This window comes from Ostrea edulis, chromosome 3, assembly GCF_947568905.1.
Source record: "Ostrea edulis chromosome 3, xbOstEdul1.1, whole genome shotgun sequence".
In the NCBI taxonomy this organism is placed as follows: Eukaryota; Metazoa; Mollusca; class Bivalvia; order Ostreida; family Ostreidae; genus Ostrea; species Ostrea edulis.
Window position 1 is genome coordinate 85,888,114 of NC_079166.1, and position 15,705 is coordinate 85,903,818.

At 35.1% G+C, this 15,705-nt stretch overlaps 1 protein-coding gene and 1 long non-coding RNA gene across 2 annotated transcripts; one reads left to right on the top strand and one right to left on the bottom strand.

Moving 5' to 3' along the window:
* The first annotated feature begins 6,342 nt into the window (after nt 1-6,342).
* On the top strand, nt 6,343-13,784 carry LOC130052955 (uncharacterized). The gene is made up of 2 exons (XR_008801338.1): nt 6,343-10,458; nt 13,496-13,784. It is a non-coding gene; the product is annotated as an uncharacterized LOC130052955 (long non-coding RNA).
* On the bottom strand, nt 11,492-12,761 carry LOC125673922 (uncharacterized). Its single transcript, XM_048910883.2, has one exon. It carries the CDS (start codon nt 12,563-12,565, stop codon nt 11,846-11,848), a length of 720 nt encoding a protein of 239 aa, XP_048766840.1. The 5' UTR covers nt 12,566-12,761; the 3' UTR covers nt 11,492-11,845.
* Nucleotides 13,785-15,705: the final 1,921 nt, after the last annotated feature.

Consider the following 15,705-nt stretch of genomic DNA (forward strand, 5'->3'; position numbering starts at 1 on the left):
TATATATGCTGTGTGTCCCTTCACGATTATCGTGTCTTATTAAAACATGTTGGAATATATGTTTAACATATCGTAAATATAGCTTTAATGCAATTTGAATATATGTTTAATACATGTTAAACACATGTTTGATATATGTCAAACATATGTTTGATATAAACATGATGTTAGAATTTTGCGTGTCGGGATAGTATTCATTAAACAGAACGAAAAAAAAAACAAAGACTGAACATGCAACAATGGTTCACTCCTGAGAAAGGAAGTAAGAAATGTGGGCAAAAGGTTTTAGAAAATGTATTTTTTTTAAAATCCAACGTGCTACAAGCAAACCAGATTCACGCATAAGAACTTAATTAAATGTGACAAAGAAACAATGGAAAACTATTAAGTACTGCAATTAACATTTCTATATCTAGGTTTAATGTTGCTATATTTAGGTTTAATGTTTCTATATATACATGTAGATTTAATGTTTCTATATTTAGATTTAGGTTTAACATTTCTATATTTATAATTAGGTTTAACGCTTCTATATCTAAGTTTAAAGTTTTTATATTGATGGTTAACATTTCTACATTTACGTTTACATTTCTACATTTACGTTTGACATTTATACATTTACGTTTATATTTATACATTTTACACTAACATCTCTATATTTACGTTTAACATCTATGTATTTTACCTTTAAGCTTAACCTTAATATTTCTATGTTTACGTTTAATATTATATGAATATAGCATGTAATTGAGGGTAACATTCAAAATTTTCACACCGAGAAAACCATTGTCAACCGAGACACAGTCGAGGTTGACAATGGTTTCTAGAGGGGCGAAAATTTTCAATGTTACCCTCAACTAGATGCAATATTTGTTTTATTATACTGTTATAAACAACAAAGCAGAAAAAACTTACGTCTGTTAACATTTGATCAACCACTGGCATGCGATGTTTTGTATTTCGATGCGGGTATTCGCGTTTATTACAAACGCTCAAACGACGTCATCTAACAATCTACGGCGAACCGTACGCGCATAGATTTGACGCATGTGATAATCTTTTATAATATCACCCGTTGTCAAGTACAATTAACCGTTGCTAGATACTATCACCCTGGAGCACGTGCTTTCTGTTCTCAGATGGTAACAATATGTTTTTTCAAATGCTTCTTGACCAATCAGATTCGAGTATTTTACATGACAGTATAATAAATATATATTTACGTTTAACATTTATACATTTACAATGAGCAAATAGTACACCGCGTAGTTACAATATTTTTCCGCGATTCGAAGTATAGCGGGAAAATACATTGTATTGTATAAACGGGTGTTTAGTCATGTGATACGTGATAGTAATGGAGAGATAATTTCAGTTAATGAAATGTTTAAGGTACAGTCTCAGGTGGTCATTTTCTAGCCGCCTTTCAAGCATTTAACACAAGTTGTTCTTATAGAATGAAAATATACAGAATTATGGCTTGCAGTAACTATGCCCAGTTTTCAGAGGTTTTTTGAGGGTCCCAAAATTCAAGGGGTGTCATGTTTATTTACCTCTGGCCTTGATATACATGTATTGCATGATGTTTCGGTCGAATTTTCATAGATTTGTGAAGAAGAATTTTGTAAAATGTAGGTACTATCATTGTGTTATATATATATATATATATATATATATATATATATATGCATTATAAAATGAATTTGATAATATTGATAAATAGTCGACGTCTAATAACTCGGTCGGGCTGTCGGCAAAATAGAAGCATTTTGTTTTATGTCATCAGAGGTGAAATAGAGCGGACACCACACGGTTACAGGGGTAACATTTGGATCTCATTGGCTTCTACAGAGACGCCAAAAGCCATTCTCAATACAGATATGTTCAAAGGGAAGTAAATCTCATACATCACATGTTATTTTAAAATGCAAACAATCCTTCCAGTTTTTTGTTTGTTTTTGTTTTTGTTTTTTTTCTATTTTTTATCTATAAAGATGCTTAAATTGGTATAGATATATTGGATTTGAAATCAAATAACTATGTATCTTAATTCCATCCCGTATAGATTAAAACAGATTCGAGTATTAGTTAACGATTTTGAGAGATCTTATTATTCAATGGTAAAACATAAGACCCCTGGGCCGCTGCAGCAGTTACACATCTGATGACTCTCAAGGCTGTACAGTGATTACACTGGAAGTTTCCAATGAGTATACAGTGAGTGTACAGTTATTGTACAGTTAGTATACAGTAAGTTTACAGTGATTGTGCAGTTTTTACACCACGAGTGTACAGTGATTGTACAGTTATTATACAGTGATTGTACAGTTATTATACAGTGATTGTACAGTTATTATACAGTGATTGTAAAGCTATTATACAGTGATTGTACAGTTATTATACAGTGATTGTACAGTTATTATACAGTGATTGTACAGTTATTGTACTGGGATTGTACAGTTATTATACAGTGATTGTACAGTTATTATACAGTAATTGTACAGTTATTATACAGTGATTGTACAGTTATTATACAGTGATTGTAAAGCTATTATACAGTGATTGTACAGTTATTATACAGTGATTGTACAGTTATTATACAATGATGGTACAGTTATTATACAGTGATTGTACAGTGATTGTACAGTTATTGTACTGTGATTGTACAGTGAGGGTACAGTTATTATACAGTGATTGTACAGTTATTATACTGTGATTGTACAGTTCTTATACAGTGATTGTACAGTTATTATACTGTGATTGTACAGTTATTATATAGTGATTGTACAGTTATTATACAGTGATTGTACAGTTATTATACAGTGATTGTACAGTGATGGTACAGTTATTATACAGTTATTATACTGTGATTGTACAGTTATTATACTGTGATTGTACAGTGATGGTACAGTTATTATACTGTGATTCTACAGTTATTATACATTGTTTATACAGTGATTGTACAGTTATTATACAGTGATTGTACAGTTATTATACAGTGATGGTACAGTTATTATACTGTGATTGTACAGTTATTATACAGTGATTGTACAGTTATTATACAGTGATTGTAGAGTTATTATACAGTGATTGTACAGTTATTATACAGTGAGTGTACAGTTATTATACAGTGATTGTACAGTTATTATACAGTGATTGTACAGTTATTATACAGTGATTGTACAGTGATTGTACAGTTATTATACAGTGATTGTACAGTTATTATACTGTGATTGTACAGTTATTATACAGTGATTGTACAGTTATTATACAGTGATTGTACAGTTATTATACAGTGATTGTACAGTTATTATACTGTGATTGCACAGTTATTATATAGTGATTGTACAGTTATTATACAGTGATTGTACAGTTATTATACTGTGATTGTACAATTAGTATAAATTCATTGAAACATATTAATTTGAATAACGCGACATAGAATAATTTTGCAAGATTGCAACAGTGATTTAATAGTTAAGTTACATTATGCAGTCACGATATAATAATTGTTTGGTGACTACATTAATTGCACAGTCATTATATCCTGATTATACAGCGATTACATTGATTTTACTGACATTGTTGGCTGATTGTACAGTAATTACATTGATTTTATAAACATTGTTGACTGATTGTAGAGTAATTACATTGATTTTATAGACACTGTTGTCTGATTGTACAGTAATTACATTGATTTTATAGACATTGTTGGCTGATTGTTCAGTAATTACATTGATTTTATAGACACTGTTGGCTGATTGTACAGTAATTACATTGATTTTACTGACACTGTTGGCTGATTGTACAGTAATTACATTGATTTTATAGACATTGTTGGCTGATTGTCCAGTAATTACATTGATTTTATAGACATTGTTGGCTGATTGTACAGTAATTACATTGATTTTATAGACACTGTTGGCTGATTGTTCAGTAATTACATTGATTTTATAGACATTGTTGGCTGATTGTACAGTAATTACATTGATTTTACTGACATTGTTGGCTGATTGTTCAGTAATTACATTGATTTTATAGACATTGTTGGCTGATTGTACAGTAATTACATTGATTTTACTGACATTGTTGGCTGATTGTACAGTAATTACATTGATTTTACTGACATTGTTGGCTGATTGTTCAGTAATTACATTGATTTTATAGACATTGTTGGCTGATTGTTCAGTAATTACATTGATTTTATAGACACTGTTGGCTGATTGTCCAGTAATTACATTGATTTTATAGACACTGTTGGCTGATTGTTCAGAAATTACATTGATTTTATAGACATTGTTGGCTGATTGTTCAGTAATTACATTGATTTTATAGACATTGATGTATGATTGTACAGTAATTACATTGATTTTATAGACATTGTTGGTTGATTGTACAGTAATTACATTGATTTTATAGACATTGTTGGCTGATTGTTCAGTGATTATATTGATTTTATAGACATTGTTGGCTGATTGTACAGTGATTACATTGATTTTATAGACATTGTTGGCTGATTGTACAGTAATTACATTGATTTTATAGACATTGTTGACTGATTGTTCAGTAATTACATTGATTTTACTGACATTGTTGGCTGATTGTACAGTAATTACATTGATTTTATAGACATTGTTGGCTGATTGTTCAGTAATTACATTGATTTTATAAACATTGTTGGCTGATTGTACAGTAATTACATTGATTTTACTGACATTGTTGGCTGATTGTTCAGTAATTACATTGATTTTATAAACATTGTTGGCTGATTGTACAGTAATTACATTGATTTTACTGACATTGTTGGCTGATTGTAGAGTAATTACATTGATTTTATAGACATTGTTGGTTGATTGTATAGTAATTACATTGATTTTATAGACATTGTTGGCTGATTGTTCAGTAATTACATTGATTTTATAAACATTGTTGGCTGATTGTACAGTAATTACATTGATTTTACTGACATTGTTGGCTGATTGTAGAGTAATTACATTGATTTTATAGACATTGTTGGTTGATTGTATAGTAATTACATTGATTTTATAGACATTGTTGGTTGATTGTATAGTAATTACATTGATTTTATAGACACTGTTGTATGACTGTACAGTAATTACATTGATTTTATAGACATTGTTGGCTGATTGTACAGTAATTACATTGATTATATAGACATTGTTGGCTGATTGTACAGTAATTACATTGATTTTACTGACATTGTTGGTTGATTGTATAGTAATTACATTGATTTTATAGACAATGTTGGCTGATTGTTCAATAATTACATTGATTTTATAGACATTGTTCTCTCATTGTACAGTAATTACATTGATTTTGTAGACATTGTTGGCTGATTGTACAGTAATGACATTGATTTTATAGACATTGTTGTCTGATTGTACAGTAATTACATTGATTTTATCGACATTGTTGGCTGATTGTACATTAATTACATTGATTTTATAGACATTGTTGGTTGATTGTACAGTAATTACATTGATTTTATAGACATTCTTGTCTGATTGTACAGTAATTACATTGATTTTATCGACATTGTTGGCTGATTGTACATTAATTACATTGATTTTATAGACATTGTTGGTTGATTGTACAGTAATTACATTGATTTTATAGACATTGTTGGCTGATTGTACAGTAATTACATTGATTTTATAGACATTGTTGTATGATTGTAGAGTAATTACATTGATTTTATAGACATTGTTGTATGATTGTAGAGTAATTACATTGATTTTATAGACATTGTTGTATGATTGTAGAGTAATTACATTGATTTTATAGACATTGTTGGTTGATTGTACAGTAATTACATTGATTTTATAAACATTGTTGGCTGATTGTACAGTAATTACATTGATTTTATAGACATTGTTGTATGATTGTAGAGTAATTACATTGATTTTATAGACATTCTTGTCTGATTGTACAGTAATTACATTGATTTTATAGACATTGTTGGCTGATTGTTCAGTAATTACATTGATTTTATAGACATTATTGGCTGATTGTACAGTAATTACATTGATTTTATAAACATTGTTGGCTGATTGTACAGTAATTACATTGATTTTACAGACACTGTTGGCTGATTGTCCAGTAATTACATTGATTTTATTGACACTGTTGGCTGATTGTCCAGTAATTACATTGATTTTATAGACACTGTTGGCTGATTGTACAGTAATTACATTGATTTTATTGACACTGTTGGCTGATTGTACAGTAATTACATTGATTTTATAGACACTGTTGGCTGATTGTTCAGTAATTACATTGATTTTATAGACATTATTGGCTGATTGTACAGTAATTACATTGATTTTATAGACATTGTTGTATGATTGTACAGTAATTACATTGATTTTACAGACATTATAGACTGACTGTACAGCGATTAGATTGATTTTACTGACATTATATCCTGATTATACAGCGATTACATTGATTTTACTGACATTATATCCTGATTATACAGTGATTACATTGATTTTACTGACATTATATCCTGATTATACAGTAATTACATTGATTTTACTGACATTATAGGCTGACTGCACAGTGATTACATTGATTTTACAGACATTATAGGCTGGTTGTAATGTGATTATATATATGCGGAACATTGAACACTGAATAGAAACTTAATTAATACAAAAAATGTATATAAACATGTTATATGGATTGAATGTGAAAAGGAAGAGGGTCATCTGACTCTGTTACTATAACTACAGACGCAGATTGGGTCAGGCTGTGTTGTTATACACCGGAAGCTCAGAAATCTTAAGAACGGTCACTACTATTAGATGAAATTAATCAAGGCAAACGTTAGAGAACACCTGGAGAAGACATTTTGCATTCCAATTTTATGCATTTGAATTTTATTCATTTAATTTAATATATTTAAATTTTAACTATTTGAATTCTATCTTTTAAAATTTCATCTATTTAAATTTTACCTCAATTACGATACATAGGTTGAGCACCTCCCATGTATATATCAATGTTTCTCGTTGACTCGCATGTATATATCAATGTTTCTCGTTGACTCGCATGTATATATCAATGTTTCTCGTTGACTCGCACGTATATATCAATGTTTCTCGTTGGTTCAGATATTTGTGCAAATGGGTCATTGATTTTGGGATGAAACCGGACCCGCTGGAGGAAAAGCATGTGCAATAATTAGCAACCATATTAACCTCTCACATATACATGTACATACGACAATCAGTGAAACACGTATAATCACTGACACTCTGACAAGTAATCACTGACACGTTCACGTGTAATCACTGACACTCTGACGTGTAATCTCTGACATTCTCACGTGTAATCACTGACACTCTCACGTATAATCACTGACACTCTCACGTGTAATTATTGACACTCTCACGTGTAATCACTGACACTCTCATGTGTAATCACTGACACTCTCACGTGTAATTATTGACACTCTCACGTGTAATCACTGATATTCTCACATGTAATCACTGACATTCTCACGTGTAATTACTGACACTCTCACGTGTAATCACTGACACTCTGACGTGTAATCACTGACATTTTCACGTGTAATCACTGACATTCTCACGTGTAATCACTGACACTCTCACGTGTAATCACTGACATTCTCACGTGTAATCACTGACACGCTCACGTGTAATTACTGACACTCACACGTGTAATTATTGACACTCTCACGTTTAATCACTGACACTCTCACGTGTAATTACTGACACTCTCACGTGTAATCACTGACACTCTCACGTGTAATCACTGACATTCTCACGTGTAATCACTGACATTCTCACGTGTAATCACTGACACTCTCACGTGTAATCACTGACATTCTCACGTGTAATTACTGACACTCTCACGTGTAATCATTGACACTCTCACGTGTAATCACTGACATTCTCACGTGTAATCACTGACATTCTCACGTGTAATCACTGACTTTCTCACGTGTAATCACTGACACTCTCACGTGTAATTACTGACACTCTCACGTGTAATCACTGACACTCTCACGTGTAATTACTGATACTCTCACGTGTAATCACTGACATTCTCACGTGTAATTACTGACACTCTCACGTGTAATCACTGCCATTCTCACGTGTAATCACAGACATTCTCACGTGTAATCACTGACTTTCTCACGTGTAATCACTGACATTCTCACGTGTAATCACTGACACTCTCACGTGTAATTACTAACACTCTCACGTGTAATCACTGATATTCTCACGTGTAATCACTGACACTCTCACATGTAATCACTGACATTCTCACATGTAATCACTGACATTCTCACGTGTAATTACTGACACTCTCACGTGTAATCACTGACACTCTGACGTGTAATCACTGACATTCTCACGTGTAATTACTGACACTCTCACGTGTAATTACTGACACTCTCACGTGTAATTACTGACACTCTCACGTGTAATCACTGACACTCTCACGTGTAATCACTGACATTCTCACGTGTAATCACTGATATTCTCACGTGTAATTACTGACACTCTCACGTGTAATCACTGACACTCTCACGTGTAATTACTGACACTCTCACGTGTAATCACTGACACTCTCACGTGTAATCACTGACACTCTCACGTGTAATCACTGACACTCTCACGTGTAATCACTGACATTCTCACGTGTAATTACTGACACTCTCATGTGTAATCACTGACACTCTCACGTGTAATCACTGACACTCTCACGTGTAATCACGGACACTCTCATGTGTAATCACGGACACTCTCACGTGTAATCACTGACACTCTCACGTGTAATCACTGACATTCTCACGTGTAATTACTGACACTCTCAAGTGTAATCACTGACATTCTCACGTGTAATCACTGACATTCTCACGTGTAATTACTGATACTCTCATGTGTAATCACTGACACTCTCACGTGTAATCACTGACACTCTCATGTGTAATCACTGACATTCTCACGTGTAATTACTGATACTCTCACGTGTAATCACGGACACTGTCATGTGTAATCACGGACACTCTCACGTGTAATCACTGACACTCTCACGTGTAATCACTGACATTCTCACGTGTAATTACTGACACTCTCAAGTGTAATCACTGACATTCTCACGTGTAATCACTGACATTCTCACGTGTAATTACTGATACTCTCATGTGTAATCACTGACACTCTCACGTGTAATCACTGACACTCTCATGTGTAATCACTGACATTCTCACGTGTAATTACTGATACTCTCACGTGTAATCACGGACACTGTCATGTGTAATCACGGACACTCTCACGTGTAATCACTGACACTCACGTGTAATCACGGACATTCTCACGTGTAATCACTGGCACTTTCACGTGTAATCACGGACACTCTCACGTGTAATCACTGACATTCTCACGTGTAATCACTGACATTCTCACGTGTAATCACTGACACTTTCAGGTGTAATTACTGACACTTTCACGTGTAATCACGGACACTCTCACGTGTAATCACTGACACTCTCACGTTTAATCACTGATACTCTCACGTGTAATTACTGACACTCTCACGTATAATTACTTACACTCTCACGTGTAATTAATGACACTCTCACGTGGAATTACTGATACTCTCAAGTGTGATCACTGACTCTCTTGCGTGTAATCACTGACTTTCTCGCGTGTAATCACCGTACTATCACGTGTAATGACTGACACATCCACATGTAATCACCGACCCCCTCAGGTGTAATCACAGTTGGCACTCTCACATGCAATGACTAGCACTCACTTTAATCACTCTCACGTGTAATCCCTTACACTATTACGTGTAATCACTGACCCCCTCACATGCACATGTAATCACTGCCGATTTTGAGGATCGAACGTGGGTCACAGTTGTACACGTGAGAAGATATTATGTAGTTATGCAACAACTATCTTACCAGTTATTTACGTGTACTATACTATTGAGAAAACATTGATTTAGAGTTTTAAAGAGGAAGTTACACAGCGACTTTTTTGTAAATCTCTCAGATTATCAGCATATCCTAACCCCTAGCAAAGTAGGAAGCTGAAAGAAAAAAGCAATGGAAACGATTTATACATCGTAAATACGTGACATTTGCTAATGTCGGTCAAAGATAAAGCGATTTATCATGCCTGTCTGTTTGTCATAATTCATGATCTTTATGGGGTGGGGCGCTGTTCAAGGAGAAATTAATTTGTTTTGCCTGTTTGTATGATAATGCATGGATAGCCTTCGGACCGGGAATGGCCGTGGGGGCGTTGCTCGAGGATAAAATGTCTATGCTATTTGTTCGTCGTAATATTTAGACACCCTTTTGATGGGGATGGTTGATGGGGATGGAGTGGTTCCACTGCATATATTCAGCCGGATTAACAGACCTCACTGACTCACCCCCTCCTTCCCCAGGTATTTCGATATAAGTTCTGCTTAGTTCTGGCTAGTTTGTCATGGAGATTGTACCAATCTTTAAGTTTCACTGCAATCTATTGACAGAAAGTTTCTACACCATCAGTCATTTATAAACATTGAAAAGGATCAAGATATGGATCCGCCACTTCTTCATTGAAAATAATTATATTAAAAACAGATAGCTAGCTTATTCGGATCTGCCTCTGAACGCCCATCTGATCAGTTATCTAATTAACTTTGCACCATATCACGGCCTATCTGTACAAATGGCGAGTTGGGGAGTTGGGGGGGGGGGGGGGGTTCCAGTGCAAACACAGAATTCTTTCGCTAAGACATATAGCGATATACAATTAAATCGGTAGTATCATACATGTGTATTGTGCTTACATTTTCATCAAGTCCTATACACAACCCTTTTTTATCAAGATCAAATTTCCGTTAAAGCTATTTCATTCACTACGCGTTTTTCCTTGTATGTAAACAAGTCAAAATATTAAGTAGATCAATTCACCTTGTTTACAGCGTGAACTATTTATAGAGTTTGGAATTTCCCCCAATGTTATTGACAAGTTTCACTTTCCTCCCTGTAAAACATTTTTCTAAAATGGTGCGTTTCATACCTCACACAAAAATTCATATAGTGTTGAAATTACTGATAGGCCTACTGCAGGCTTATCGAAAGATAATTGAACTTTCCGGTGAGCTTCCTGCACCGCGTTGTACAAATGAATCTGACTAATTTAAGACCCAATATCTATTGTATTCTTTACATCGATTAGATTGTAAATAATGTGAATAAGAATTTAATAATGCAATCCTATATACTTTCACAAAATTGATTAAATTGACGAGTTATAGATCGATGTAACACTTCTAGTCTTACTAAGTCTTAAGCGCTGGATTTTGAATGTGTTCAGACTAAAGTCACGAACGGTATTGTTAATTAACCAGTACATATTAGATCTAGTCATCCTGTCTAGGCCTTTCCAAAACAAAACAATGGAACTTATGCAATTTCAACAACTAGGTCTTCTCAATTCATAAACAGCTTTATTTCCATCTTACAAAAAATAAATGGAATTACAAAAACAAAAATAAAGAAAAAAAATGTACATCATCTCATGATAATACACTTTCTTAACGGGTTGGTCCCTTACAAATCTAATCACTTCTCAAGCGAGCTACATATTACATAGGTTCGTTCATTAGTATCACTAATTAATCATAAACGATAAATGGATTAATGTTGTACAAAAATAAGCAATCGCCCAGATTACTACATTGGTAAAAAGAAGGGGAAAAAAGATTGCGTGAATGTCAAAAGACTTCTTGTGCACTACAAACCAATGAACAGTCCAATCACCGGTCCTCCCGGGTTTGCAGCTCACTTCTCCGCCGCGGCCGCGGCCTTCGCAGGTGCCATGATGGTCAGTCGGCCTTCAGGTTCGCGGCAAACCTTGACCTGGCTGCAGTCCATATCATCTGGCACGGTGAACTCCCGCCGGAAGCTGCGAGTCACACGAACCCCGTCCTCCTCGCGGTCATGGTCCGCGCTGATGCTGACGACATTGCCCTTCCGTTTGACGTTAATATGATCGGGTTCAAATACGGACAGGTCCAGGCTTTCTTTGAACTGCTGACTGGACTCCGACACCTGCATATCTTCATCTTTACTCCCCTCCGTGATGGCGGGGACATCTTCTATCTTCACCTCCATTTCTTTCTCCTCCTCTCGCGGTATGAACGGTGCTTCCACAACATAGTGATTGTCGTGGTCCATGAAGCAGTGGATTTTGCTTTGATCCACGCCCTCCGGGATTTTCAGGGTCCTCGTGGCCTCGCGGACATCCTTATTGTCGTCATCCCCGCGCTCGTGTCTCGCTTTGATCCGCACCACGCCATCACTCACCGAGACTTTCACCTCGTCGGGATGGAATCCGTCCAGTCGGAAGGATTTGTGCCATTTTTCGGGGACTTCACGTCGCCGTGGCTGATACGTCAGAGGCATGCCGAGTTCATCATGAAGCATGTGAGTCAACAGATCCCTCAGTCTCGGGTCCTGGGCGTACGTAGGTCGGTAAAAGGAAATAGGAAGAAAATCCATGGCTTGTGAGAAATGACAGCTAGTCTCTCTTTAGCACTCAAGCAGTAGAATGATAAACAACAACACTGCCCCGGTATTTATACAAAAATCTTCCTTTCAAAGAAAACTCGACTCTTTTCTCGTTCTGTCGACGACTCAGCTAGAACGTTCTGGAGGGGTGAAGGTCGATCTAGAGGTAAACCCCGGGCTTGCAATTTGATTGGCTGGAATTGATAGACTGTTACAATTTTAGAAACTGCATACGTGACATAATAATAGATCATCGACCCAGTGTTGTTTATGTGTTACTGCGTGTTTACAAATCGATAAAGCTTAGGTTCTGGAAGGTCTTCACAGAACAACACAAAATATTAAATAGATTACATATGTAATAGATTTAACGAATTAACAATTCCAATTTTAGAAAGCATTACATAATTAGGTCTACGCTATCTTTTTGGCGGATTAGAAATACAACAAATAAACAAAAATTAAAAAAATTAAATAAAAAAGCCAATTTTTTATTTTTTTAAGTTCAGCGTATGAAACAGCTTAATTTCCACGATTAAGCATCCATATACCAGTGCATGTTTTGATTTTGTGAATTTAGAATTTTGACAGAACTTGAATCAATTAATTATAGATACAGCGGCAAATCCAGGAAATTCTCAAGGGGTGTGACCCAAATTTGTATGTGTATTTCTGGTCAAGGGGGGGGGGGGGGGGGGCTGAAGACTCTAAAATGTCGAAAACATATATATATGTAAAATCTGTTTTGTAAAACAAAAAATAATGCATAACAAATGTTGCCATTTTTCAGTAGTTCATCGACGAGAAAGCTGTCGATCAGAACGGAGGCTTAGTTCCCTTCATTTTTATCAAAAGATTGTATCAATGTAACAATTTATACTCTGAAATACTTTTATTTGAGTAATGATATCTTTTTTTAAGAATTCGACATCAAGAATGGACACTGTGCATGTAGTTTTGGACTTGGTATCGGGGCGGATCCAGGAATCGTTGTTAGGAGGCACAACTTTATGAGGCAGGGGATCCTGGGAGCCGAAGCACCTGGAACTTCCTGGATTTTACAGATTTTATTGGGCTTGAAATATGACTCATATGTGGTAATTTTTATCATATCCTGCCATTTTGAATAAGGTGAAATTAATAGAATGACGAAAATTTTAAGGGTTTTTGGAAGAAATATAAGTTCTCCCAATAAAAGTAATTCAATAAATCAAAAGATTTTGTCATTCATTTCTCTGAGAGTGGAAGAAATTATTGCTTCTTTTATTGTCTATATTTTTCAAAACAAGAGACCACGACTTGCCTTAAATTTGAAAATTAGGGGAAGGGGTCCCCCCCCCCCCCCCCCCCCCCCCCCCATTAAATTCGCTACCTAGTATTCTTTAATATTCCTTTATCTAATTACACAATACATGTATATAAATCGAGTGACCCACGACCAATGATGATCTATGGATATATTTTTTAATTCATACCAATATATACTTATTTATACTTATTTCACAATATATCAGAGTAAGGCTGTTGAAATCTATTAGGAAAGAGATTCAGGAAATCTTATCAAAATCAGATCTTTTCACACATCCGAATTTGACTTGTCATCGCGAAGCGTGATATGAAAATGGGGAGGTGATAGTATAATGTAAAGCTCTTGAACTAAGAACAGTCCAAAATATGTCATTTGTATCGTCATTCTCCTTTTTTACTATCATTATACTATTGTATTTACTATATACTATTGTATGCTAGATGTCTTTGTAAGAATTGGTCATTTATTTTCAGCTTTGTAATTATTATCCATGTTCAATTTTGTTATAATGCTATAAGATGTATGTCTTTCGCAATAAAGTTATTATTAAGAATGCATCGAAAACTAGACTCCCCCGTTTCTTTTTGTGTACCTTGTAAGGATTAATATTGAACTGAAAGATAAGTTAATAGACATAGGTTGATAGGTTTTATAAAAATGCATATAACATTATGCTATTAAAAAATACGCTGTTTAAAATGACCAAAGACACGAACAATTTGATTGTCAACTGTTCGGGGCAATCTCCCCCTTCCTCAGAACGAACAATAATGCTTTACAGGAGTAGGCTAAGGGTAATAATCAAAAGAGGTACAAAAGCTAGTACTAAATCTACAAACGAACTTACATTCCAAATAAAATTGCGTCTGATTTGCTAATCAATGTATATATATATATGAGAGAGAGAGAGAGAGAGAGAGAGAGAGAGAGAGAGAGAGAGTAAAACGTGTAAAGTGAGGACAAATCTCAACCAATGGACAAAGGTTGTGAGGACAGAATTGCACTATGAGGATAAAAAAAATATCCTGACAATTACGTCCTCATAAATGTGACCTACAGCATGTGAAAGATGTAGATACAAAATATTAGCTTAGTGGGGACAAGTGGTGTGAAGACATGTCCTTCTTTTTTTCATAATTCGAAAGAGAGTATTAGATAAACTTAAAGGTATCCCTATAGCTATAGCTAACACAGTACGTTTTTGCCTTTAAAATAATATACGCATGTACGTGTATTCTCTTCTACACATTGTGAGGACGTCCTCACTTAGTAGGTGTGGTCAGCTATCGAAAGAGAGAGAGAGAGAGAGAGAGACGTAAGGAGAAATACCGGGAGGAGAGAGACAGAGAGGGTAGAGAGAGAGAGAGAGAGATTAAAGAAGAGAGAGAGAGTTAGGTGCATGAGAGGCAGACAAAGAGGACAGAGATAATTAGACAAGAGAGATATAGAGAAAGACATGGAGAGAGACACAGAGAGAGAGAGAGAGAGAGAGAGACAGAGACAGAGAGACAGAGACAGAGAGACAGAGACAGAGACTTAGGGAGAAAGACGGAGATGAGAGAAAGACACAGAGAGAGACACACAGAGAGAAAGAGAGAGAGGGACAGAGACTTAGGGGAAAAGACGGAGAGGAGAGAAAGACACGGAGAGGACAGTTAGAGATATATATATACAATTAAAGAAGAGAGAGACAGAAAAAACACAGAGAGAGACGAGAGAGGTGAAAGAGAGAGAGAGAGAGAGAGAGAGAGAGAGGAGAGAGAGAGAGAGAGAGAGAGAGAGAGAGAGAAAGAGAGGGAGGACATATAGAATAGGGAGGTGC